The sequence below is a fragment of the Gekko japonicus genome, unplaced genomic scaffold, assembly GCF_001447785.1.
Source record: "Gekko japonicus isolate JY-2015 unplaced genomic scaffold, Gekko_japonicus_V1.1 scaffold3444, whole genome shotgun sequence".
NCBI lineage: Eukaryota > Metazoa > Chordata > Lepidosauria > Squamata > Gekkonidae > Gekko > Gekko japonicus.
Genome location: NW_015175472.1, coordinates 58,561 through 85,540, shown reverse-complemented (window position 1 = coordinate 85,540; position 26,980 = coordinate 58,561). Strand labels below are relative to the sequence as shown.

Genomic DNA, 26,980 nt, shown 5'->3' with positions numbered 1-26,980 from the left:
TGGAGGCCAAGACCTCTCCTTGTTGCTGCCCCTCCAGCAACTGGCATTCAAAGGTCAAGTTCACTTGGCGCCCCGACTTCTAGTATTATGGGAGAGAAAAAGCTCTCTTTATCCACTTTCTCTACCCCTTACATAAACGTCTATTCTCTTCCCTCTTAATAATCTTCTATATAAACGGAATAAATCTAAAGTCTTACGCTTCAATCTCTTAATCATTCTGGTTGCTTTTTTTCTGCACTGTTTCCAGCTCTGCAATTTCTTTTCTGAGAAACTGTACCAGAACTGTATGGGGTGAACTTGTGGGGGGGGGGGGGGCTCCCTGCAGCTCGGTGGAAGACATCTGCTTGGCATCCAGAAGATCACTGGTTCAATCCCTGTCATCTCCACTTTCAAGGATCAGGTAGTATGTGATGTGAAGACCTCAACCTGAGAACCTGGAGAGCTGCTGCCAGTCTGAGTTGACAATACTGGCCTTGATGCAGCAAGCATATTATTCGGTATATGGCAACTGTGAGTGTTCCTGTATTCCAAATGCACCCACACCTTAAGACGGATACTAGGATATTATGACAGGGACCCAGATTAACACAGTCCTTTTCGAATAATCCCAATCACAAGAGTTTGCGCTGCCGCCGCGCACCCAGCCAATATTTTCATCAAGCTATCCATCACCATTCTTTCTCAGGAAGTCAGACCCTTGCAGTGAAGAAATTTTGCCCCCAAATGCACATCACATTAAACATATACTCAGTCTTATCTGCCACTTTACCCTCTGTTCAATCAGCTGGGAGAGATTCTCTTAGAACTCTCCATAATCTGCTTTGGTCTTGGTGTCGTTCAGCAGAATTTGCTGCTCTTCACCCAGTTGTTAGGAAACTACTCTAAAAGCCCACAACGCACGAGAAAACACTTTACCTTTTCGATCGATATCTATCTCAAATCATCAGTCTCTGCCACCACCATCCTACATCCAAACCTTAGTCCCAAATTCAATATTCAAAATCCCCGGTAACCTTTCCTCAATCATTTCTTAAATCCAGTTCAGCCTTGTCTCTCTTTCTTCTCTTACCTGTTGTCTGATGAACTCTGCAAATTCCCTCTGCAGGGTGTCTTTGGTTTCCAGGTTGGTTAAGGTGATGGCCATCTATCAAGAAAGACAGAGAGACAGAGGAGGGGACAAAAAAGATGGCTAATGGAGCACCTTTGGTTATGCCCCCCTCAATGGTCAATGCCAAAAGAAGCAAAGTTCACATACCAAGCCAGATCTTTGGTTCTTTTTGCCCAGTAGGGTCTACCAGGGTTGGCCTGAGCATATAGGCGAACTAGGCAGTTGCCTTGTGCCCCAAGATTTCATAGTGCCAAGTTAGATGGAGGTGAGTTTCTATATTTATTTCTACATTGTTCACTTCAAATGCCAAGTATATAAAAACAAAGGAACAGGACAGGGGTCTTGTACCTGCACAGCTGGAGCTAAGCCAAATCGACGTTTCTTCAGGAGAAGTGAGAGACACTAAAGAGAGACAAAGGAGAAACACAGCTGGAGGCAGGATGCAAAACCAGACCCCCAAATCAGTAAGAAAAAACACAGCCCAACTGCATAGTACTATTGTTTGGTCCATTTTTAGCCCATTGCTCCTTCAAGGAACCCAAGGTGGCAGACATGACTCTCCCTCCCTCCATTTTACCTTCATAACACCTGTGTAAGGTAGAGGCTGAGACAGAATGACTGGGCCAAATTCCCCCCCCAGTGCATTTCCAAACAAAAGGGGGTTTAAATTGGAGTGTCCCTAGCCCTAGTCTAGCTGTCTAACCAAGGGATCCCCCCCAACGTTGTTGAATGTGTCAGTGCTATTGGAATTCTGAAAATAAGCAGTGGATGCCAAACAAAATGGCTGCCACATGGGTTAGTGGGACCAATCATAAAATGGCTGCTACAGAGGCTGGACTCAATCACAATGGGAGGTTTCAACAAAAGAAATTCAAGGGGTGTGAACCGTCCTGGTTTCAGCTATAGCAAACACAGCGTTCTCTCACCTTTATCTTGGCTGCAAGTCGGGCTCCAGTGAGAGCCTCCCCCTTCTGGTCTCTCTTTAAATAGGTACCAGCTGAACTGGCTAAGCCACTTACATATTCCTTCAAACATTCCCGAAAATCATCATCCATGTCTGGAAGAGACAAAAGAGTAAAGCAAGTCAGGCATGGGAATTCATGAGGATGCAGTGAACGGGAGGACATTTGTGGCCTAGAATCCCCAATGTCATGAAAAGAAAATGAACTAAAAATTAAAGACTGACAACATTGAACGAACAGATTGTAAAAACAATTGGGGCTGCCAATCTTTTTTGGCAGGTTTCTAGTGCATTTAATCACTCTGTCGCAAGCGAAAACTTTAACTGAAATAGTTTATTCAGTGCTGTGTCTCCAGAAGAAATAAGCACCATCTATTGGATTTCTGCCAGGTAAGCACGTATTAAAGACATAAGGCAAGCCACAGGGTTAAACTATAGGTTTTGACTGGAATTTTAATTGGAGAGTCTCCTACTGGAACACAGCCCACCCACTGGTTCACATTACTTGGAATGCCCCATTTTTATGGGCCAATCCCCCCCAGAGCATTTTTGGCATTTGAAAAGGTGTGTTTGGGAAGGAAGGACAAACAAGAGTGCCTCAGCCTGTAGGAGCCTTTGTGTTGCCCAGATTTTAGTCAAGGACGCCGTGTGACCCTGCTGCGTCAACTGGGACAAAATCTGATTGGGATTAGCTCTCTGACATAGGGGAAGAAAGGGCTTAACCCTTCCCCCTCCTTCAGGGTTTTGCTGATCAAAATGGATCCCATCTCTGCACTGTTATTAGGTCAGGAAAGGGAAAAAAGAATGGGCAGAGAGCCAGCCTGTCTTTTCCCCCTTCAAAGGCGGTGGGGTTGGGGAAAGAAAGGGACAGGGTTTCATTTAGCAAAACTGTGAAAGAGGGAAAAGGTTAAACCCCTTCTCCCCTCCTACACCATGGCCTTCATCCATGGTCTTCACCCATGTAGCAGCTACGAGTCCTTTAGAAATGCTACCTGATCACGGTTCCCATGTGTTCACAAGATTAAATTTCTGCAACTGCTAAATAGGAGGAGTGGAAAAGAGGGAACACAGTACTTGGAAGACTTCGGCCTTCAATCCTACATTCTGGAGTTTACTGCTCTTCACTGCAGGGTCTGAGCACTCAGAAGTTGCACTTCTTAACTGAGCCAGTGAGCATAGTGCTTTTAAGAGCTATGAGCTGGAAACCCCAAATTTAAATTCCGTCCCGGAAGACTCTCAATGGGTGATCCAAAAGAAGCTGGCTCTCTGTTTTCCATCTGCAATAATGATACTAAGAGTGGTCTACCTTACAGGGTTGTTAAGGAGACTGTGCATGTGAAATATGTTGAGCATTTAAGGAAAGATACCATCAACATTAAAAAAAAACCACCCAACTCCAACCAGAAACAGTAATGGCACGGCCCTCTGAGGCCAGCAAGGGTTGCAGCTGTGCAGAAGTTTGTGCAAGAACTTCTGAAGTATCACAGAAAGTGAAGAAAGAGGACTTTCATGGTGATCAGAAAAGCCAAGGAAATGCCACCACTGATCTACAAGGGAGTCTACACAAAATCGGGGCGGAATACCTTTTATTCAGGACCAGTGAAACATTACAAAGTAGTGAGCAAGCTTTTGCATTCTACAGAACACTTCTTCTGGCTGGACGGCCCTCTGAGGCCAGCAAGGGTTGCAGCTGTGCAGAAGTTTGTGCAAGGACTTCTGAAGTATCACAGAAGGTGAAGAAAGAGGACTTTCATGGTGATCAGAAAAGCCAAGGAAATGCCACCACTGATCTACAAGGGAGTCTACACAAAAGCAATCGGGGCGGAATACCTTTTATTCAGGCCCAGTGAAACATTATAAAGTAATGAGCAAGCTTTTGCATCCTACAGAACACTTCTTCTGGCTGGGTGTTCAGTGTGAAAAAAACACAATAAAAATACTGCTGGGAGATTTTCCAGACATTGTAGCAAAGGCCCACATTCTACAGTTTGTTAACACCTGAAAGGTGGAGTACGGGTGGTGTGGTGGGCTACCGACTCATGCATGCTTGCAGGAAGTAAGTCCCACTGAATTCAAATGGGGCTTGCTTCTGAATATCCAAGCATCGGGCCCGGCTGTAAATTAGGTTAGACTACGCTAGTGCTAAGGATACTAGGCATGCTAAGCCTGATTTATAACGTCCTTTTCCTGAATTGGAAAATGCAGGTGATACATATGCAGTATAACCAGGAAAATCAAGAGTTCCATTTAACCAAGTTTCTTGGACCAGAATAATATGAAAACTCTGTAGATATTTACAGGTTCTTGTAATCTACAACTCCAGCCCGAAATATTCCAGGATATGAATTTGAAAAACTGAGTTGGAGATAGTCAATTTGATTTGACTTTCACATTAGAAGGATTTGAAGGGGGGGATAAATTAAGATTAACAGGTCCTCTGTTTATTAAAACGGTCGGTTCTAGGGGAGGTTGATTATGCTTGGGGTGAAAACTGTCCCCAAGATCAAAGGCCATCGAAGGTGGATCAAGAACCAACATTGGTGAGTCAACAGGGACAGGACTACAGCCCTCAATCAAAGCCTTGGAGGTGGTAAGGTAAAGGTAAAGGTTCCCTTGCTCGAAAGCCAGTCGAATCCGACTTTAGGGTTGCGGTGCTCATCTCCGTTTCAAAGCCGAAGAGCCAGCGCTGTCTGAAGACCTTTCCGTGGTCATGTGGCCGGCATGACTAAGCACCAAGGCACACGGAACGCTGTTACCTTCCCACCGAAGTGGTCCCTATTTATCTACTTGCAATTCTTGCTTTCGAACTGCTAGGTTGGCAGGAGCTGGAACTAAAGATGGGCGCTCACTCCATCATGCGGCACCCGGGTCTCGAACTGCTGAACTACCGACCTTCCACAGCCTGCAGTTCAGCATCTTAACCACTTGAGCCACCGCAGCTCCTCTTGGAGGTGGAGGTCTGACTAATTTTCCTCAATGAGGTTAGTAGAGTTTGAAGGTGATTTAACAATTCCTCCTGTTCCACCAGTGTCAGGGAACCAAACGAAGACAAGAGATTAGCTTCAATCTCTTCTCCTGACCCCTTAAGATTTACATTAAGGTTAGACTACGCTGGGTTTAAACAGATTTCAGGTTGCATCAAGAGCTACTGGGATGGAGAAGCAAGGAATGATTGCTATCCCTATGGAGACGTGAAAGACGGCAACTGTTCAAGTCTGCCTCTGATCAGAAACAGATCCAAATGACTGATGGCTTCGAAATTATTACCAAAGGGACGACAGTCTTTCCTTGCTTCTGCATCCCAATAGCCCTCGATGCACCTTAAAAACCATTTGTCACCCATGTCATCTGATCTAATTAAGTCTGGCATAACTGCTATTGCGGGAATTTTCACACTTTATCAATCTTTTTCACTTTCCCTTTTGGTTTGCTGTTCGAACTGAACAACCAGCCTGAAGAATTCTGGAGCACTTGAAAGGTTGCTCACTACTTTGTTTCCCACTGATCCTAACAAAGGTATTGCCTTGCTGATGTGTTGGTCTCCCCCCTCCCAGGACCTAGCGAATCAGAAGAAATGTCTGTCTATGTAAGGAGAATTAATGGAACTGATGCTCCACCTAGTGGAAGCCTGGGGAAAAGGTTCTGAGTTCCAGCAGAGCTAAAACAGATCACAGACATTTAGGTCCCTTTTTGCATTACAGTTCTAAACTGGATGTTATTTGTTGTTGGCCCGATTTAGAGTACAGTGACACAGGCACGGGGGTTTCATACAGCAAATTTCCTTCCGTTAATGAGCTGTCTCTGAAGTGCTAAACAGTGCCGCTTCCCCCCCCCCCGCCGCCCTTTTTCACTGCATGATCTTCCCTGGACTTTTAAAAAACGTTCTAAGGTGAGCACTGTAGCGCTAAACCACTATAGCCCTTCAGTGCTCAATGGAGTCAATGCAGCTCAATGGATTTAGCGCTACAGTGCTCACTGTAGAATGTAAAAAAAGTCCGAAGATTGTGCAGCAAAAAAGGGCAGACCTGTAGGAAGTGCGATGGGCATTCTAAACAGCACATCGCAGTGATTCAGAAGCGCAACAACGGCATTGAAAATGGAAGAAAGCAGCTTCCTTCAGAAGCTGCTCAACCACGCTTTGCTAACCTGTCGCAAGCAGGTTTGTATGAACAGGGAAATCAACTCTGCTAGCAGCCGGTTACTAAAACGGGTCTGTCTGAAATGACAGGAAAAATTCAAAGGCAATTTGAAAAGGATCTAGGAGATGCAGGAATCCGGGAAGAAAAGGACAGTGAGACAGTCTTACCTGCCAGGGTACCCTCAGTTCCCATCAACAGCTTCTTGCCTGGGAAGGGCATCAAGTAACAGCGAGTGCTGCTGCTTTTGAGGGTCTCCAGTGCTCGGGGGTGCCTGCAAGGATTAGACTCCAGCCTCTAAAGATGAGGGGGGGGAGAGAGAATTAGATTGAGCAATCTGTGATTACCATCCAGAATCAGGTCTTCTTCTTGTTGTGGATGGGAGATGCGCCTCTAGAGATCCCCCTGTTCTATCTAGTATCTCCACCTTTCCTCCAAGTAGCTCAAGGCAGCATATAGGGTTCTCCTTTCCCCATTTGTTCCTTGCAACAACCCTATGAGGTAGGTCAGGCTAAGTGAGAGTCACTAGCCTATGGTCACCCAGTGAGCTTTGCAGCAGAAATGAGATCTGAACCTGGGCCTCGCAGATCCTAGTCTAACTTCTATACCGCACTGGCTTCCAGTGCTTATCCCTAATTCCACAATGCCCAACCAAAGCACACCATCTTGCTCACTACTTTGTCACGTTTCACAACCAATCTGCCCATCACAACTTTTACCTGTATGGCTGCATGGAGGTATTCCTGGCCTGCCTGGAGTCCATAAACAGGTGGGAAAAACCAGTCACGCACCAAGATGTCGAGTTGCTGCAATGGAGAAATTGCTTTGGTCCCACATTCTCAGAGTTGCCTTCTCCCTATGCCACTCTCAACCAATGTCCCCTCTAAGCTGTGGAATCTTGTGAGCAAAAATTCTACTTTGTGAGCTACTGCCATTAAAGTTGTGAGTGAGCAATTTGGCTACTGCATAAATTAGTTTGCTCTGGAGCCATCATTCCTGAGCTGAGACAAAAACCTATGAGCTGGAGGCTAAAAAACTGTGAGCTAGCTCACACTAACTCAGCTTAGAGGGAAAACTGCTCTCAACTGTGGCCTGTCCACATGACTAGTGGGGTTCATGGTAACAAAATGAACAACTCACGAGTCCTAGCTCCCAATCCCCTGAATTAGCAAAACACCTTGATGTGCTACCATAAGCACTTGAAAAGTGACATTTGTGAAGATGTGTGCATATGAGAGCCGATGAGCATTGCTAGGTTCTCTGTAAGCAAGAAGCCATCATGCACAGAGACTTCTGATGGCTCCAGTGTGCTCTGACAGCGCTGTCAATAGGTTGCCAAGAATATGTTTCTGACAGATTCATTGCTGCATTCGTTGGTGCCCAAAGCTCAGATAACAAGATACTCTTGGTGCCTGTTCCTCAGGGATGGATCGTTTCATGGTGTGGAGCAAGATGGACAGGAAAATGTTTCTCTCCCTCTCCCCAAATACTACAGCTTGGTAGTACCGCCTGAAGCTGATAGGCTTCATCCAACACACAATTAACTTTGGGAACTCACTGCCACAGGATGCAGTGATGACGGCCCTGACCTGGATAGCCCAGGCTAGCCCGATCTCGTCGGATCTCGGAAGCTAAGCAGGGTCGGCCCTGGCTAGTATTTGGATGGGCGACTTCCAAGGAATCCCAGGATGATGATGCAGAGGCAGGCAATGGCAAATCACCTCTGAAAGGTCTCTTGCCTTAAAAACAAGTCTAGCTCACCACCTAGTGGTGCATAACGCTAAAAAGAGCAAGAACTTCCAGCAGCCAGACAATCTTAGGATCTCTTGGCTATTCTACACACAATGCCATATGATAATTAATTAGTTAAGCAGTGATGATTACTGACTTAGGTATCTTGGCTTTGATAAATATTTTGGGGATAGGCTTATCAGTGGCTGTTAGCTGTAATGGCTGAATTAAACCTCCCTTTTCAAAAGTAGTATACCACTCAATACCCATTGTCTCTAAGGACTTCTAAACAGGATGCTGGATTAGATGGACCATTTTTGTATGATCCAATAGAAGGCTTTTCATGTTCTTATGGACCTGACCTGTGCGGGCTATCAGCTTCCTGGAGAGATTTGTATGCTTATGGGTTGTTTTTTAAAAAATAAAATAAAATTAGAGGGTTTCATCGGGTTTTCTCATCAGATGTGTTATTTTGGGACTCATCATGACCCACCCAAGCACAAACAGACAAATTATACGAGAGGAAAAAAAACAGACAAAAGGGAGAGAGGAGCAGAGAGGAACTTCATTAGCATTGGTGTGTGGGAGAGAAAGCGAAGGGTTGAGAGCGAGCGAGAGAGATGTGGGTACCAGGCGGAGGAGGATCAGGCCGGAGGAACTGGTTGCAGAGATGGGAGTTCAGGAACAAAAAGGCTCTTTCATCGAATGTTGAGACAGAGGGGATGAATGTGATCATGGGGGGAAGAGAAGAACATGGCCTGATTTGTAAGGGAGGGAAATGGAACAGTTGCTGCTCTTTACCTGAAAGGGCTTCAAGCCGCAGGCTATCCCCACCATCTCAGCTGCATACACAAACATCTGTGGGGTAGAAGAAGCTGGTGAGTCTGGGAGATCTGATTTTCACTCATCCCTGCCCCCCCCTCCAGACTCAATCCCCTCTCAGCTTTTCAGATCAGAGAGTATCTTGCGGTATTTACAATTATGCTCCATCTGGATCCTGCCCTCGCAAGCGTGGAGCACCAAACATCGGGTCCTCTGATGGTATTTTTTCGTTAACCCAGTGAGGTAGGGCAACTGAGAAAGAGTGATGAGTCTGACAGCCATACTAGATATAACGGCAGCCACCACCCACGGTTGCCAACGCTATTTTAGAGAACCATTCGGCCATTTAAAAATGCTGCGAAGACTGGGCCCACACCAGGCAATCTTGTCCCCCACCTATCTTTTCAGGCACTGGAACAGACTGGGGATGGGGGCTGTTTTGGCTCCTGAAAGTTTGCGGATGGGAGGAGGAACAAAACCACCTGGTCCCCGTGCTGCAGACCTGATCATGATTGGGTCCTCGCGGTGTCTTTTAAATGGCTGTATTCTTCTCTAAGATGGCATCAGCAGCCATGGTGTCGGAACCTTGGCCACCATCACATTTAAGTCTAGCCCTAAGGCAAGCTTCACAGCTAAGCAAGAATTTGAACTCTGGCGTCTGTAGCCCAAGACTCTCTCCAGTCCCTCTCAATGTGAGAGATCTAGGCTGATGCCCCAATCGTGGCCCATTTTGGGAGACCCCTACCCTCCAGGTTGGCCTGACCATATAGGCAAAAAAGGTTTTAATGGGCACCAGACCAGACAGAAGTGAATTTCTTTTATTTAGTTGTAAAGTATGTATCTCTATGTCATCTCCAGCCTTCTCATTTTTCTCTACATTGATTGGTGTGTATGTGTGTGTTATAGTTTGTTATGGTGCCAAAACCCCTTGGGCTCCCCCACCCCCAACCTGGCATATCAGGGCAGCGAAAAACTAGAGACAGGATGATGGCTGACATCCACTTGAAACAAATAAAATTTCCTGTGAGATATGGCTCAGTCCACCCTTTTTTCTCAATCTCCGGACCACCTTGGGGGACCTATTTTCCCCCCACTGGTCAGAATGCCTGGTGACTTTAGAGGGTTGATTGCCCTCCTGGTGTGCGGCTTGGATCACTTGCTTGAGCCACTCTTTGCAAATCGCTTTTCACACTACCACTGGCAATACACAAGCTCTCTGCTCGTGACATATCGGAATCTGGATTGTGTGGACTGATTCTATGGCTGCTGATGGACAGAATTCTGTTTTTGTGCAGGGGAGACTAGGCCAGATTAGGGATAGCTGAAATTTTGGCCTGTAAAGGTTTTGGTGTGCCAGCAAACAAAACAGGGTGGGAGAGATGAAGGTTAACTTGACCAGACCCAGTAGAGCCCAGAGGCACTGCCAACACCTCAGGGGCTCACCGCAGCTCCTTGGGCACAGAACTGGCTTAGTGTGCCAAGCAAACTGGCCTGGTGTGTCACTGTTCATCACACCAGCCGGGGCTTGCTTAGCTCTTGGCTAGATGATCTTTGATCTCTTCCAGTTCACTGAGTCTGGCCCATCCTGGAAAACTCGCCTGATTTCCATACCCCTTCCAACCACTTTGTTCCTACCCTTTATAGCCCCTCACTCACTTCCAAGTATTCCAGATCCGTGTCATTCATCTTGTTGCACACATTGAGTATCTAGAAGACAACAGAAGGCGTCAACAGGGGTGTCAGAAGTGATGAACCACCTGATGAAAAGAGATTAGAAGAAGACGCATGGGAAAATAGAGCCTGGTGGGGAAACGCACCTGATAGGAGCTGAGCAGCATGGAGAAGGCAGAGAGTTTAGTGCTAGCTTCCTTGCTCCTCTCCAGATCCAGAGAACCCTCAGTGTCAATCAAGAAAATGGCTACCTAGAGAGAGGGAGAAGATCATCGCTGGACTCTCAACGATATACAAGAATAGAGATAGATTTCGCCAACAAGCTTTATAGCTCCTTCTTCTTGGCTAAATATGGGTGTGTAAAAAGGTAAAGGTTCCCTTGCTCGAAAGCCAGTCGAGTCCGACTCTAGGGTTGCGGTGCTCATCTCCGTTTCAAAGCCGAAGAGCCAGCGCTGTCCGAAGACGTTTCCGTGGTCATGTGGCCGGCATGACTAACCACCAAGGCGCACGGAACGCTGTTACCTTCCCACCGAAGTGGTACCTATTGATCTACTTGCAATTTCTTGCTTTCGAACTGCTAGGTTGGCAGGAGCTGGAACTAGAGACGGGAGCTCACTCCATCATGCGGCACCCGGGTCTCGAACTGCTGAACTACCGACCTGCCACAGCCTACAGTTCAGCATCTTAACCACTTGAACCACTTGTGTAGGAAGCATTATTTACTGAGGGATATTTCAAGAATATTTCAGTTTTTTTATGCCCCTCCCCTTTTGTGGAGTGCTATGTATATGAATTTGAGATGGTGAGTCCACTGCTCTGGCCTCTTCCTTTCCCCCCTTAGTTTGTATGTGCATCTGGAGTGTTTCCTTTTCTCTGGTTGGCAGGTCCCAGGTATCTCAGGGAAGGAGGGTGTCGAAGAGGTCCCTCTCCTAAGGCATGGGGTAGATTCCAAAATATTTTGTGGGGGCAATTTTCTGATCAAACCTGAGATGTAATGTCAACCTTCCCTGCCCTGATTTCCTATTGATACTCCCCTTGATTGTATAAGTTTCTGTTTTAATGAATTTTACTGGTACAGCTCACTCCACACCCCAGAATATATTTTTTTCTTTCCCTTTCTTTTCCTTTTGGAGTAATATGTATTATTTTTATATTAAAAACAACATAAAAAAGAAAATTTTATGCCACCTTTCTAGAGTCCAGCTTGAGGTGGCTTACAGTAAAAATAATGAATTCTCAAAACACACACACACACACAAAAACCATTAAAACATGCCCAGGGAGATAAACACAACTTAAAAGACTATCCCTACAAGAAACTTCAGACAGAAGTCACTGTCTGCTCGGGCACCTTGCCAAACAGTGAAATCTTAGCCATCAGGCAGTGATTACAGCCAATGTAGGAGGGTGAGACCCTGACCTGGACAGCCCAGGCTAGCCTGATAACTGTCAGATCTCGGAAGCTAAGGAGGGTTGGCTTTGGGTAGTATTTTGATGGGACACCTCCATGGAAATCCAGGGTCATGACCAGTGTTCCCTCTAAGCTGAGTTAGTGTGAGCTAGCTCACAGTTTTTTTAGCCTCCGGCTCACACATTTTGGTCTTAGCTCAGGAAGGATGGCTCCACAGCAAACTAATTCATGCAGTAGCCAAATCCCTTGCTCACAACTTTAATGCCAGGAGCTCACAAAGTAGAATTTTTGCTCACAAGACTCCACAGCGTTGGTCGTGACTATGGATGTGCAAAAAACAAAACAAAAACACCACCAGTATTTTTTGGTTCGGGTCAACTGGACCCAAAAAATTTAGGTATTTCTGAAAAATCCTGGATCCCAATACTGGTATGGTATTCAGATCTGGGACTTTTTGGAAATCCTGAATTTTTTCAGGTCCAATAGACCTGAGAAGAAAAATACCAATTAAAGCCAGCCCAACCCTGGGGCTGGCTTGGCTTCTCCTGCAGTGTGGTCTTCTCCTGCAGGAGAAGCTGGCCCCAGGATTTGCATGCAGTGGGGAGGCAAGAGAGGATCAGCTGGGGCAGCAGGAGCTGAGAGCACCACTCCGCCTCAGCTGGGGCTGGCTCCTCTTGCAGCTCAGTTTAAACCAGCCATTCAATATAGCTGAATATAGCCGAACAAAAGCAATATATATCAGCTTTATTTGGGATCGGCTATACTGGTAGCTGATCAGATTCTCTGATCTGTATTCAGGTTAAATAATACCTGAAAAATACGCTAGTCGTGACAAGGAGGCAAGTGATGGCAAATCACCTCTGAACATCTCTTGCCTTGAAAACCCCACAGGTTCACCATAAGTAAACCGTAACTTGACAGCAAAAAAGAAAGAAAGAAAAAGAGAGAGAGAGAGAGAGGGAGGGAGGGTAGGTCAAAAGAAAAGGAAGTGTTTGTCCAAAACATCCTGCCACAGGATGTAGAGATATTCACATAGGAGAGGGGGACACAGCACAACAACTTTTTCGAGGGCAAAGACAACCCAAGACATTTTGGCGACTGAGGCTGAAAATCCAAATTTCATCCACCCCTCTGCAGTACAAGTGCAAATGTAAATTAAACAAACATTTGCTGCCATTTGGATAAACCTCCTTTCATGGACAGGATTTCCCCTGATAATCCAGAAATGGGTATCACTACTGTGAATTTCCTTGCAGTATTTGGTTGGCCACTGACAAACGTATATGGCTTGGCCAGCATGGCAGTTCTTATGGCCAGTTCTCAGTCGTAAGCAACAGGCCATCGAGCCTTAGGCTAGCTCTGATGAAGCCTGGTTCTCTTGTGCTCATATACTTTGGTCTTTTCTTTGTAATTGCTGCACATTTTCTTTGGTCTTAAGTTCCTGGAAGTACCCTAAAGAGAACACAGGCCCCTCCCCCTATAACTGTCACTCTCTCCAGTCCCCACCCCCCTTAGAAGGTTCAGCTTTGCTTTAACCTGGAGGCAAGAGCTCCTATTACTCATGCTCAAAAGAGAGGATGAATGTGTTGTGGAAGCCCACGACAAATGGCATCCAGAAAAATGTAAGTGGGACCTATAACGGAGCCCTCTGCCATTTTCCAATGATTATCATCTTTGCAACTTCAGTATTTCATTAATTCTGGTCTGAAACAAAGACCTTTGTTTATCTCTTAACTCCTAATCAAGTGAAATCTCCTATTTGCACCATTGTATCTTATTATGTTTTTCTGCAGTCTGCTTTATGGCAGAAAAGAATGCTTCAGGCCAGTTCTACTGATTTCCAGCAGCTTTACAGCATTGTGGTCCATTACTATAAACACTGCTTTCTGGCAAGTGCTGTATTTTCAGCCCAAAGATTAAGGAGTAAACTATGCCCAAATTCAAGCAGAGATTAAATGTTGCTGTGATGACCCCTTATCTGGGGAGGTCTGGTTTCCCTTTAAAGTGTTCTTTATGTTTTGTTCTACTGGGTATATCTGGCTGCCACCAGGAAATTTAAGGCTTTCCAAACTTTTATACTTCACTTTAGCTATTACTGGGTAGGTAGGTCGAGTGTAAGGCTTATGGGGAACTATGTGGTCCTGGGAAGTATTTCTTTCAGAGCTGATATACTTAAATAAAAGAAGATTTATTGAAGTAATTCATATATAAAAGAGTAGAACAATGTAACTAGTACGGTTTAAATACTGAACACATGCTTGGTGTTTCACCCACAATCTGCTCCCTTATTGACAGGGATCTTTCAGGTAACTTTGTAACTCTTCAATTGAGCTTTCATTTACTTTTTCCTATTCTCTCAGAACAACCTCGGCTGTTCTTAACTGCTTACACACAGAACTGGTTCTCACTTCTTTCATACACATAACTTAACTGAACTTCTGCTTCTCTCACAGAACTCAGAACTCAACTGTTATATCACACACAAGACTGCTTCTCCCACAGACCTCAGAACGAACTAACTTAACAACTGTCTTTATCAACTGTCAAACCTGTAACTGTCACTCCTAACAGACATACATATTCATCCACTCAGAACCACTTCCAAAACCCCTCCCCCTCTCTGTCAATCACCAATCACACCACTCTTGTCTCTTCAACCACTATAATATATCTCAGCCATGCAACCAAACTTTTAAAGAGACACACACACATATACAAGGAATCGTTACAGTTGCTATTTAACGGCACCCAATGTAGGTTTTGCTCTGAACATCCCAAATAGCTTTTGTATAATTTCTGGTTGAGCACCAAGGTGTCGCAGATAGCGTCTGCTGTCCCCACAGCAAAATTTGCCTCAACTATTCATCCCTCTTCTCCTTTCCCCTACTTATCTCCACTACCCAAACACATACCTTCCCTTGTTCACTGGTAATCCAAAATGGCTGACTCCACAACCACACCCCTTTGGTGGTGCTGTTAGGCCCAGGTCGCCACTCAAATCCTGTCAGTGGTTCATCTTCCTGGCCCATCCATGTTGCTTCCTCTGCTCCCTGCCCACAAGAAAAAAATGAGGAATGGGGACTCAGTTTTAAAGCAAGAAGGGCCTTGGGTACCAGGATGGTTGTGATCTCTTGGCTAGGAATGCTGTATAGGGAAAAGGGATCCTGAAAAGCTGGTGCTTCATCCCCAACGTGAAGAGGGGTGTGGGCATAGTTGTGGCTTTTAATGGAAGACTTCACTATTGCAGGGATCTTTGTCTTTTTTTATGTTCATATTTTTAAACAGAATTTCTATTGAACTCCTGCAACACACACTCTGGAGTGTTCCTGTTTTCGCTCCTGCTTTAAAACCACGCAACAGGAACTGAAATTTTTAAGGACGTTTTAACAGCAAGAGAAAGGACAGAAGTAAAATATTGCCCCACACAGGGGGAGTCGAGATGTGTGGGGAGACTGTGCCAATGAGGAAACAGCATCCAGGGTGGACAAAAATGTCCAGTCTTTTGGGGAGGTTATTTACCAGGTGATGTTACTTACCTCCCTGCCATGAAAAGTTTCAGGGGCCCATTCACACACATTAAGCCTCTATTAAAGGGACAGGACATATTTCTCCAGGCCTTTTGGCAACCACACCAGGGACTGCTTTGTAGGGTTCATGTGTGTAATCCTAAAGCATGTTGATTCAATGCACTAACCAGGACAGGAGATACCAAAATGAACTATGCATGATAGCTTCAGATACAAATCTGCTGACAAATCAGCTACTGCAAGGCAGTCCTTTCGATGGCATACACCAGGTCGCTTTCTCACGCTCACCAAGTTTTGAAGCCTCCGCAGGAGGAAGTTCTGCAGGAAGGATTTGCCACAGCGTTGCTCCCCAAAGATGGAGACCAAGCAGACAGGAGCGTCCTTCACTTCTCCCTGCTCCAAGCAGCTGCTCAGGGCCTCCTCATCCAGACACAGATTCCCTTCATCATCCAAGCCCACCAGCTGCACCGCTTGCCCTGCTGACTGCAGTGTAGCTGCTGGCTCCTCCTGAAAGAGATGAGACCCTGAGAGTTACTGTCTCTCTGTCTAACCTACCTCACAGGGTTGCTGTGAAGAAACAAGGTAATAGAATTATAGAAGCGGCTTTAGGTCCCCACTGGGAAGAAAAATGGGATATATTTGAGGTAAATAAGTAAAAAATATAGCTGAGAATGGGGAGCAGATAAAAGGTTGATTGATTTGTGGGTGAGGAGAGGTGGAAGCAGGCAAAGGGGAGAGGATATGGGGACTGCCAGAAGGAGGGAAAGGGAAAATAGGCCCCGGTCACACGGGCCGGAAAATGCAGGGGGGAAGCGTGGCTGTTTGCCCCGGAGCAAACTAACGTGCGACCACCGGATCACACGTCCTGCCGACGTCCCGTGGTTCAGGGGGAGGTGCCGATCACACGACAATCCTGCGGCGTGGCAAAGAAGCGGCGCGATCACAGCAGCAATGGCTAGGCGCCGCTGCCATGGCAAACGGGGTTGTGTTTTGTTTTTAAACCGAAGTGTGCGCATGCGCTGTTGGGTGCTTGTGCGCATCCCGTGGAGACTTGGGAAAAAAATCTTTTTGCGATGGGACATGGGCGGGCGCTGGATACCACGAACTACCACCGGAAACGTGATCAGATGCCCGCTCTTGCCCCGCGGTTTCCGGAAACTAGTACCTCGGAGGTACTAGTTTTTTATGCCGCATCTTCGGCGGGAATATGTCGCATCTTCGGCGGGAAGCCTCGGGTTCGCCACGGGAGCTCTACGCTTCCCAGATGTTGCGGTGTGATCGCGCCTGGAAAATCCGCCTATCTTCCGTCTCTGTAGCGTGGCTAATGCTCTGTGTGACCGCAGCCATAGTGTGGGGAGCGGGATACGGGGAAAACTGAGGTATCCCCATAAGTTCTTGTGGTTACCCAACAACGCAACTGGGACTAGAAGCCAGCAAAAGACAACTGGCCTGGTGGCTGGCACTGCACAACTCAGTCAGAGTTTTCTTGGCTGCCAGGGGAGAGAAGCAGGCCCGTAGCCAGGATTTTGTGGCTTGTGGGGCAAACATTTTTTCTGGTGGGGCTGCCGTTATTTTTATGTCAGCTCCAATCCGCACCCAAGCCTGACTGCTGGTGGCCACCAATGTTCCCTCTAAGCTGTGGAGTCTTGTGAGAAAAAATTCTGCTCTGTGAGCTGCTGGGATTAAAGTTGTGAGCCAGCGATTTGGCTACTGCATTAAATTAGTCTGCTCTGGAGCCCTCCCTTCCTGAGCTGAGACACGAATGTGTGAGCCGGAGGCTAAAAAACTGTGAGCTGGCTCACACTAACTCAGCTTAGAGGGAACAGTGGTGGCCACCCCTCTCCCTCCCCTCCTGCAAGATTTAAAGGGCTCTTCAGCTGATTGGCGGGGAGTTTGTGGCCCACCGCTCAGCTGGAGGGCCCTTTCAGTCTTGCAGGAAGGAGGGAGAGGGGTGCGCTCCTTTAAATGCTTTTGAGAAGAAGCGGGGGGCCCTTGCGCACAGCCCTCCCCTCAATTCTTCTAAAAAAACCTTATGGGGTTGGCCCTTTAAGGAAGGGGGCAGAGCCCCGAATAGCCTCACTGTAGCTACGGGCCAGAAGAGAAGGGGGAAAAAAGCTGTAGACAATGGTAGGTTGGCTGGTGGGTGGGTGGGAAGGAGAGAAGGAAGGAGAAAAATGGGAGCGTCTATGGGGGCCACCTGGAAAAGAAAGAGGAAATATTGGGGAGAGCAAAATGAGATGACCCTCTGAAAACCCTTGTGATAGTGAACTGTGCGGATGTCAACAGCTGCACAATGAGCCGGATACTGACAAAGTAAGGGGACTCCTCAGATACACAGAAAAATATGACTGAAATTAACAAAATGTAAGCACATAAGAAGGGCCCTGCTGGATCAGATCAGTGACCCATCTAGTGCATCATCCTGTTTCACACAGCGGCCAAGCAGTTGCCCTGGAGGGAAAAACAAACAGGGCATAGAGGACAAGGTGCTGATGCTGCCTCCTAGCACTGGTATTCAGAGGTTTGCTGCCTCTGAATATGGAGGTTCCCTTTAGCGACCAAGGCTAGTAGCCACTGATGGACATGTCCAATGTTCCCTCTAAGCTGTGCAGTCTTGTGAGCAAAAAGTCTACTTTGTGAGCTACTGGCATTAAAGTTGTGAGCCAGCGATTTGGCTACTGCATAAATAGTTTGCTCTGGAGTCATCCTTCCTGAGCAAAGACAAAAATGTGTGAGCTGGAGGCTAAAAAACTGTGAGCTAGCTCACACTAACTCAGCTTAGAGGGAACACTGGACATGTCCTCCATGAATCTGTCTAATATTCCCATTTAAAAGCTATTTATACACACAGGCATATCACTGTGTCCACTGGCACTGAATTCAATGAGATCTGCCTACCGGTTCTCTTTCCATCTCCAGCAGAGGCATCTGTCTGATTTTTTCCACCAGGTTTCGCAACCGAGTGTCTAGCTTCATCCTCTCACGGCTGCAGGGCGAGCGGCATTCAGGGCAGCGATACCCATGGGGTGAGAGCCCATTCCAGTGGGCAGAGAGGCAGACCCTGCAGAAATTGTGCCCACAGTCAATGGAGACTGGGTCCTCCAAAATTTCCCAGCAGATGGAGCATAGGATGTCCTCTTGTAGGTCATGGATCATGCCTCCTGGGGGCTTCTTTGAAGGGATTGGGGATGAAGTCAGCCTGCAAGGCATACAAGGGAAGGACATAATAACGGACACACGAATGGGGATTTGTAAGGAATTGCTGGGGTAGGGGAGTAAAAGGAATAAACGATTGACAAGCTCAAGGAGTTAAAGTAAAACTTAAGACCCTAAATGTTAGGGACAGAACAAAGGGGGTTTAGCCTAAGGCTTCCTAAAAATGTGAGTATTGAGGGGTGAAGGGAATCCAGCACCTCCAGCTATATACTTAGCTCTAGTGGTAGCAAAGCCTTATGTGGTTAAGCAGAGGATTCTGGGAACATTTGATTCTCTGGACAGGGATTCAGAGAGATGCAGGAGAACCATTTGGGAGCCCAATGTATTTTGTATTCTACAACAAACAGTTTTTACTCTGAGAAAGGCAGAAAGGAAGAGAAAGAAAAACGATTGTGTTACACTTTACTTCTATTTTATGGCTTCTTCCTTCCCACCCTTCCCCACTCATTTCTGGTAATCAGAAACTGGGGGAAAACATGTACTATCAACTACCCCAAGTCGTCCCCCCTCCCCCCCAGATTTTCACAATTTTGAAACTTCTCAACCTTCTACATTTCCCCTTTTTTTTCTCTTTTGGTCTTGTGTAACTCCATTTTGGAGAGGGAGGGGTGGCTCAGTGCTGTGCTTCTAAATCGAGACGCCTTGGAGCTGGTGCTTTGGCTGCGTAGGTCTTACTTCCTAAAATAGGGGCAGTCTAGCTGAGGTTGTCCTGTGGTGAGGGAAAGGAGGCCCAGGAGATGCCCAGTCAGAAGATGGCACACCAATCTCGCGGGCAGACACAGGGACGGAGGGAGAGCGAATTCTTAGTACTTGTTATGAAAACCCTAAATCCCACGGGTGGTATGCATACCACTGGATAGAACCATTGCTCTGGATTAATGGCATGTGTTAACTTTATTGTTTCGGCAACACGCCTTCCTTTCTGCAGCCATTCCTGTCTATTAAGGGCAGAAAAATGGGATATAAATTTTGTAAATAAATAAATAAATAAAAATAAATATTAGAAGTGTCCATTTGGAGGTCATTTTGAGAGGCCTATCTGGTATTGTCACCAGTCAGTTTTTTTACCTGCTCCATCTCCTGTCTTTAAGTGACAGAACAATCAGTTACATTTAAATAAATAAACTTCAGCACAGGTTTCTCTAGGAGAGACTGGGAAGGACTCACCTCAGCTATGTTTCCCTGCTGATTTCCACCTATATTGTATGACTTTTGCACGCGTGGGTTTGTATCCCATCCTTGTCGCCAATATTAAATCCTGGGTTCAAGACGCATTGTAGTGAACAGCTCTACTTTATTATGTGATTTCAGGAACAAGACCGAAAACTGCAGGGCGACTGCCCTGTTTAAGTAGCATGCAAAACCCACACCCAAACACAACCCCACTCCCAACGATAGGCTATTTACATAACATTGTCTCCTCATTGGTTACCTCTGTTTGCATAACACTGCCTTATCATTGGTTACCTCTAGAATCCTGGTGGTCTATTATTCCTGAGCTCCAAGCTCAGCCTGTCTCTTATGGACAGACCTGGGATACTCCAGCCCAATACATAACACCATGTACACACACAAATAAAAATCACCACCCAACTTACGGTTTTGTGTCTGTGTTTCCCATCCTGCAGCTACTGTGGTGCCAACTGTCTCCGATGAGATAAACTTCCCTCCTCCTCCTAGAACATAAAAAGATCACCGGAAAAGTGGAGTAAGGCCTTCCCCCCTTTTTCAATGGCCTGGGTGATGTAGGCAATTGGGGACGATGCAAAGAACTCATGGTTGCATGATGGCCATTTGGAAAAATTTTAACTGAAGAATCAGAGGGGTCTGAACGATCAGAGCCCTACAGAGCTCAGGAGCAGTCTCCTGGGAGATCCTTATGTGAAGTTCTCTTGAAGATTCTCTTGAGATTATAACTGATTTCCCCTGGAGGAACTAGCAACTCTAGAGGGTGTGTGGACTCTATGGCACCATATCACTGCTGAGCTCCCAATTATGCTCCCTCTAAGCTGTGGCGTCCTGCAATGTTCCCTCTAAGCTGTGGAGTCTTGTGAGCAAAAATTCTACTTTGTGAGCTACTGGCACTAAAGTTGTGAGCACGTGATTTGGCTACTGCATAAATTAGTTTGCTCTGGAGCCCTCCTTCCTGAGCTAAGACAAAAATGTGTGAGCCGGAGGCTAAAAAACGGTGAGCTAGCACACACTAACTCAGCTTAGAGGGAACACTGCTTGTGAGCAAAAATTCTACTTTGTGAGCTACTGTTATTAAGGTTGTGAGCAAGTGATTTGGCTATTGCATAAATTAGCTTGCTCTGGAGCCCTCCTTCCTGAGCGAAGACAAAAGTGTGTGAGCCAGAGGCTAAAAAACTGTGAGCTAGCTCACACTAACTCAGCTTAGAGGGAACACTGATACCACTCCCAAATCTGCAAGAATTTCTCAAGCCAGAGTTGCCAACCCTCACATGAAGAATGGTGGATGCATTTAGGAAGAATGTCTTGTGGGGGCATCAGGAAAGTTTTGGGATAGCGGTAAAGGCATCACCTAAGGATTTCCCCTTATTTTTCCCTATTCTTAAAAAAAAAATGCTCTCCCCAATTCCCTTGAGAGATTCAAAATGCTGGCACACAGAGGCATGTCTTTCACTTGAAGACTTGCCCTGAATGTGGGAACTGAGTCCATTGCAAAGCATTTGTCCCACTTCAGAGCAAATCACCTGCAAGAATCCAAAACCCCAGATCAGGATACAGATCTCCACTGGCACTGGGAATCAAACCCATTCAGTTCAAAGGGGGATTGGAGGAATACTGTGATACAGATGTGGATGCACCTCCAGAGTCATTACATTGCTGGCAAGGCCCCTCTCCCACAGTAGAGTCTCCCACCAGTGGCCAGCCCTGTGTTGGCAACCTTAAGAGAGACAACCATACATGCTCAGAGCACTCTGGTAATTAGAAAGGTTACGGCTATATATTTACTATTAATAGGCATAACTTATATTATTGTATGTATGTGATGGGGGGTGGAGAACTGTGCATACTATAGTAATGGGGCTTTTTTGGTTGATAGTAATTGAGGATGTGGCTCTCTGTGTATTGCAGAGTGAGTAGCACTGGACTGGACCCCACATTATGTAAAAAGGCATTAAACTATGTTTTTTTTAAAAATGCCTGATGCATGCATGTATTTCTGGTCTGAAAAGCAAAAGCACTCCAAATGTTATTCTACGGCCCCGGTCACACGAGTGGATTTGGGCCGGGAGAGGGACGGTTCGGGGGCGGAGCAAACGGGCGCGATCCCACGGCAACATCTGGGAATCGTTGCCTGTCCGTCCCCGATCCGTCCCTCCCGCCCAAAACCCCGCACCAAAAAAGAACCACCTACCTAGGTGGTTCTTCGGAGAAGAGCGCCGCAAGCCCGGCCGTGGGATCGCCGGCGCAAGGACGCACCGGCGAATCCCCGGCTCCTGGCCAAACTGCGCATGTGTGAGCATGCGCAGTTCGCCAGCCTCCCCTTCACACCGTCGCTTTCTCCCCGGCATCTGATCGTGCCGGGGAGCAACGGCGCCGTGGCTCTGGGGATCCGTGGGATCCCGCCGCGGCGTCTCTAATTCGGTGTGGCTTTTAAAAGCCGCGCTTTGGGCGCTTTTTTCCCTGCCGTGTGGCAGGGACCACCAAAAATCAATCACTGTTTACTCTGAGAAAGGCAGGAAGGAAGAGAAAGACTTTACTTCTACTTCGTGGCTTCTTCCTTTCCATACCCCTCCCTACCCATTTCTGGTAATCAGAAATTGGGGGGGAAATGTGCTATCAACTACCCCAAGTCATCCCCCCCACCCCTGAATTTCACAACTGAAAACTCCTCAACCTCAGCACTTCCCCCTTTTTCTTTCTCTTTTGGTCTTGCATAACTCCATTTCAGAGAGGGCAAGGGTGGCTTGGTGCTTAACATCTAAAATGAGACGCCTCAGAGCTGGTGCTTTAGCTGTGTGGGTCTTGCTCCCTAAAACAAGGACAGTCTAGCTGAGATTGTCCTACAGTGAGGGAAAGGCAGCCAGCACATGCTCAGAGTCTCCTGTGGGGAAAGGGTGTATTAGTTATTTTACTGAATCACCAGATAAGGCTGTGCTAAGCCTGAAGCAGCTATCGAAAAACAAACAAACAAACAAAAACTCTGAAAACCCATGTCAAAAAGAAGCAAATACCTGCAAACAATTTACAAACAACTAAAAATAACAGTGGTACTAAAGAAAAGAAACAGGAAGAGCAGCATGGATTAATCATCTATAGAATAAGGAAGCAACCAGATTGTAAACAGGCAGCAACCAGTTTAAATAGCTTTCACAGACTATTTCTAAAACACAAGACAACCACAGGTTACCACAGCGTTTTTAACCACCAGTGGACCAAAAAGAAACAAAACATTTCTAAAAGTGGTTTGGCATGACATTAGAAGATGGCACCCTCCCTCTCACCAAAGTAATAAATCCATTGAAAAGCTAGCTGGCCCTGAATAGTGGCAAGTCAGTGGGGATAGGAATGTGCAAAACAGTGCTAAGTAGCCACAGGTGAAGGGATTGTGGTTGTGTACCAGATTCTGGTTACACAAGCAACAGAGGAGGGATCTCATTTTCTTTGTGAACTTCCCTGCCTTAAGGTTGGCAGCATTCAGACATCCACTTTAACTGCAAATAAACTAAAATGGGCAGGAACACAGTTTGTTCCAGGCTCACACATGTCTGGATCTTCCCCCTTTTCCTTCTTGCATGATGTGTAATGAAGGAGTGGCGGTTTAACCTGAATTTCCCCTCACAAATTGGGATTCGTAAATTGGGTGGAATCCTGTCAGGATCCTGGGTAGCAGAAGGGAAACCATCATTCCTTCATCACGTACCACGGGAGTGCCACGCCTAGTAAGCATCCAGTGACTGACTTTGCTGCTACAGGTTGAGGCCTGTAATAGGTGCTTTTACACACACTTTCAATCCACTTTCAATGCACTTTGTAACTGGATTTTACTGTGTGAAATGGCAAAATTCACTCACAAATGGTCGCTGAAGTGGATTGAAACGGTACTCTGAGATGAACAGTCCTGTCCTACAGGTTGAGGCCTGTAATAGGTGCTTTTACACACACTTTCAATCCACTTTCAATGCACTTTGTAACTGGATTTTACTGTGTGAAATGGCAAAATTCACTCACAAATGGTCGCTGAAGTGGATTGAAATGGCACTCTGAGATGAGCAGTCCTGTCCTTTAAATGAGACACCATTCAAAAGGAAGGAGGGAGGGAGGGAGGGAGGGAGGGAGGGAAGGAAGGAAGGAAGGAGAGACCTTGAACCAGCCTGTTGCTGCACTGCAGGCTTGACAGGGAGTAATAGTAACTTTAGGCTGAGCACATTCCCTCAGATCTGAGGCCTACAGAAAAAGACTAGTCCAGTTCCTTCTTCAGAACTGAAGCCTAGAACTAAGAACATTACATTTCAACTGTTGTTTGTTTGTTTGAAAGTTGTGTTTTATGGTTATAACTATTGTGAAAACAGCAGACACCATATGAGACACTTAACCATGAACTATTTATTTACCACCTCCCCCGCCCCTTCTGACCCCCCTAAAACTCCATCCACAAGATTAAGGGTAAAACTTCGTACAATTATCAAGGAAAGACTAATTTTATTCCTTCCTTTCTTCCAGTGACCTATACACAGAAAACACTCACTCTGACTATTCCTGGAAACAGTGTGTATCTTGCTGTCAGGCTCAGAGGTCTACAAAACTGCTGTAAAGTTGTGCTAGAACACACTGCTGAAAAAATGTGGTAAAACGTGATCGTTCGTAACCAGTTAGTGGAGATAAACCATTGACTGGGCTCAAGTGAGAGCTCTGAGGCTACTTGCTGAATTCCTATTGGGGGGGGGGAGCGGAAGGAAATTAAGAATTGAAGTATGCAAACAAATCCCTCTGAGGCACAACTTAACATTTGCATGTTTGAATGTAACTAATACCGCTGATAAAACGGTCTTCACTGCAATTCTAACCATTGTGATATAGCCACCGGTGGACATGATAAATTTTTTTTTACTCCACTGATCCAAACTCTGTCTTGAAAGATCATCCCCCAATAATCAGAACATTTTTAAAAAAACATTTCGGGAGAAAAAGCACCAACAGAGGAACAGCTGCTAGTTTCAGCCTGAATGACCCAAATCGGAAGATGTGGCCTGACCCTCCTTTGAACTATCAGTAGTCATATGAGCCTTTTCATGAAAAAGAAATGAGGAGAAACCTTGTCTGAGCTAGGGAAAACAGAGATGGCAGAGGAGCTGATGGCGTTGTCTGTTGCAGGATATGGGATAGGCTAGGATGGGTGGCCATCAAATGTGGGCCAAGCCCAGCTATGTGTGGGGAAAGGTGGAGGGAGCCCCCTTGTCTGCAATTACTGCAAGTTTTCTCTTGCTCATTCAGCATTTCCAAGTGGAGACTCGCAGCATTTTACACACAGGATGTCGAGGTTCAGCCCCATGCAGATAACTGCATGTGCTCAGATGCACGCATGGATGTCTCGTACATTGGTCCACTGAAGGAAGCAGATCCCCTGTCTGGAAAAGGATACCTACAGACAGGGGTCCACCCAGGAGTGGACCTCCAGCAGTAAGGAGCCCAGGGGGAGGGCACATGCAACAAGCCCCACCCCCTGCTCCCAGCAGCCCGCAGTCGGGCCACGAGGAGCAAGAAGCAGCCAGGTAAGTTGCAGAGCCCCCCCCTTCAGGTACAAGCTCTCCCTCCTCTGTGAGGGGAGATCTGCACGTCCCCCCCCCCAATAGCTAGCAATCCAAAACAGTCCAGTGGAGCCTGAGCGGTGGGTGTTGCCTTCTGACACACTTCCGGTGATGTCAGGGGGTGTGGCATATGCAAATAAGTTATGCTAATGAGCTCCTGCACCTCTTTTTCTACGAAATGACCCCTGCCTACAGAGAATTAGTTATATTGCTAGAAGATATGGAAAGTTCTTAGAAGTCCTAGAGCTCCACCCTGCATTCATGGATCACGGTGAAAGAAGGGTGCTTTGTAATGGAAATCCAAATCCATTAAGAAGAAGAGAAGAGATTGGATTTATACCCCGCCCTTCACTTGGAGTCTCAGAGCGGCTTACAAACACCTTTCCTTTCCCCTCCCCACAACAGAAACCCTGTGAGGTGGGTGGAGCTGAAAGAACTCTGACACAAACTGCTCTTTTTCAAGGAAAAGCTGTGCCAGAGCTTGTGACTGACCCAAGGTCACATCAGCAGGTGCAAGTGGAGGAGTGGGGAATCAAACCCGGATCTCCCAAATTAGAGTCCGCACACTTAACCACTACACCAAACTACACCAAATGATGATATTCCACATTTTCATCATGCTTGGGAGTGTTCCAAGCGTGGTGAATAAAAATCAAAGATTTTTTTTTAATTTTGAAATTATTTTTGAAAATTAATAGAATGCTTTTTTAAAAAAATAGAATGCTTTTTGAGAACAAATCTAGTTTTCTATTTAAGATACATCATAGTCCATCATGAAATATGGATTAATTTTTAATTATATGTGGCATGAGGCTGCATATTCATGCAATGCTTAATTTTTTTGGTAAATGAATTCTATTAATCCGTTCACAGTGTCAGGATCTCCCAGAGGTTTCTGTAAGATTACTTTGAGCAATTTGTCTGTCTATAAGATATTATCACAGATGCTTGGTTTTGCAGTATCAAAACTGTGAATTTGGGTCCACAGAGATCAGATGAACATCAGAACATAAGAGAAGCCAATGTTGGTTCAGGTCAATGGCCCATCCAGTCCAATACTCTGTCACACAGTGGCCAAAAATACCAGGTGCCATCAGAAGATCCAGCAGTGGGGCCAGAACACTAGAAGCCCTCCCACTGTTGCCCCCCGCACCAAGAATACAGAGCGTCACTTCCCCCAAACTATCTGGGATCCTACTTATACCTTGTGGCTAATAGCCACTGATGGACCTCTGCTCCATATGTGTATCTAATTCCCTCTTGAAGCTTTCCATGCTCGTAGCCGCCACCACCTCCTGTGGCAGTGAATTCCATGTGTTAATCACTCTTTGGGTGAAGAAGTACTTTTTATCTGTTCTAACCCGACTGCTCAGCAATTTCATTGAGTACCCATGAGTTCTTGTATTGTGAGAAAGGGAGAAAAGTCCTTCTTTCTCTATCTCCTCTATCCCATGCATAATCTTATAAACCTTGATCATGTCACCCCTCAGCAATCGTTTCTCCAAGTTAAAGAGCCCCAAGTGTTTTAACCTTCCTTCAAACGGAAAGTATTCCCAACCCTTTTATCATTCGAGTTGCCCTTTTCTGCACTTTTTCCAATGCTATAATATCCTTTGTGAGG

The 26,980-nt window shown here is 46.1% G+C and overlaps 1 protein-coding gene across 1 annotated transcript in view; it reads right to left on the bottom strand.

The window, feature by feature from the left end:
* Positions 1-839: 839 nt before the first annotated feature.
* Positions 840-26,980, bottom strand: part of RNF112 (ring finger protein 112) — a 30,968-nt gene continuing 4,827 nt past the window's right edge. The window contains exons 2-14 of the mRNA XM_015425958.1: positions 20,182-20,259; positions 18,266-18,566; positions 15,656-15,874; positions 14,753-14,890; positions 10,576-10,680; positions 10,415-10,465; positions 8,738-8,794; positions 6,925-7,011; positions 6,376-6,502; positions 2,035-2,165; positions 1,457-1,510; positions 1,070-1,144; positions 840-881 (exon numbers count right to left, since the gene is read on the bottom strand). Coding sequence (XP_015281444.1) covers positions 858-881; positions 1,070-1,144; positions 1,457-1,510; positions 2,035-2,165; positions 6,376-6,502; positions 6,925-7,011; positions 8,738-8,794; positions 10,415-10,465; positions 10,576-10,680; positions 14,753-14,890; positions 15,656-15,874; positions 18,266-18,566; positions 20,182-20,204 — 1,392 coding nt within the window. The 5' untranslated portion in view covers positions 20,205-20,259 and the 3' untranslated portion in view covers positions 840-857. The remainder of the gene's footprint in view (positions 882-1,069; positions 1,145-1,456; positions 1,511-2,034; positions 2,166-6,375; positions 6,503-6,924; positions 7,012-8,737; positions 8,795-10,414; positions 10,466-10,575; positions 10,681-14,752; positions 14,891-15,655; positions 15,875-18,265; positions 18,567-20,181; positions 20,260-26,980) is intronic.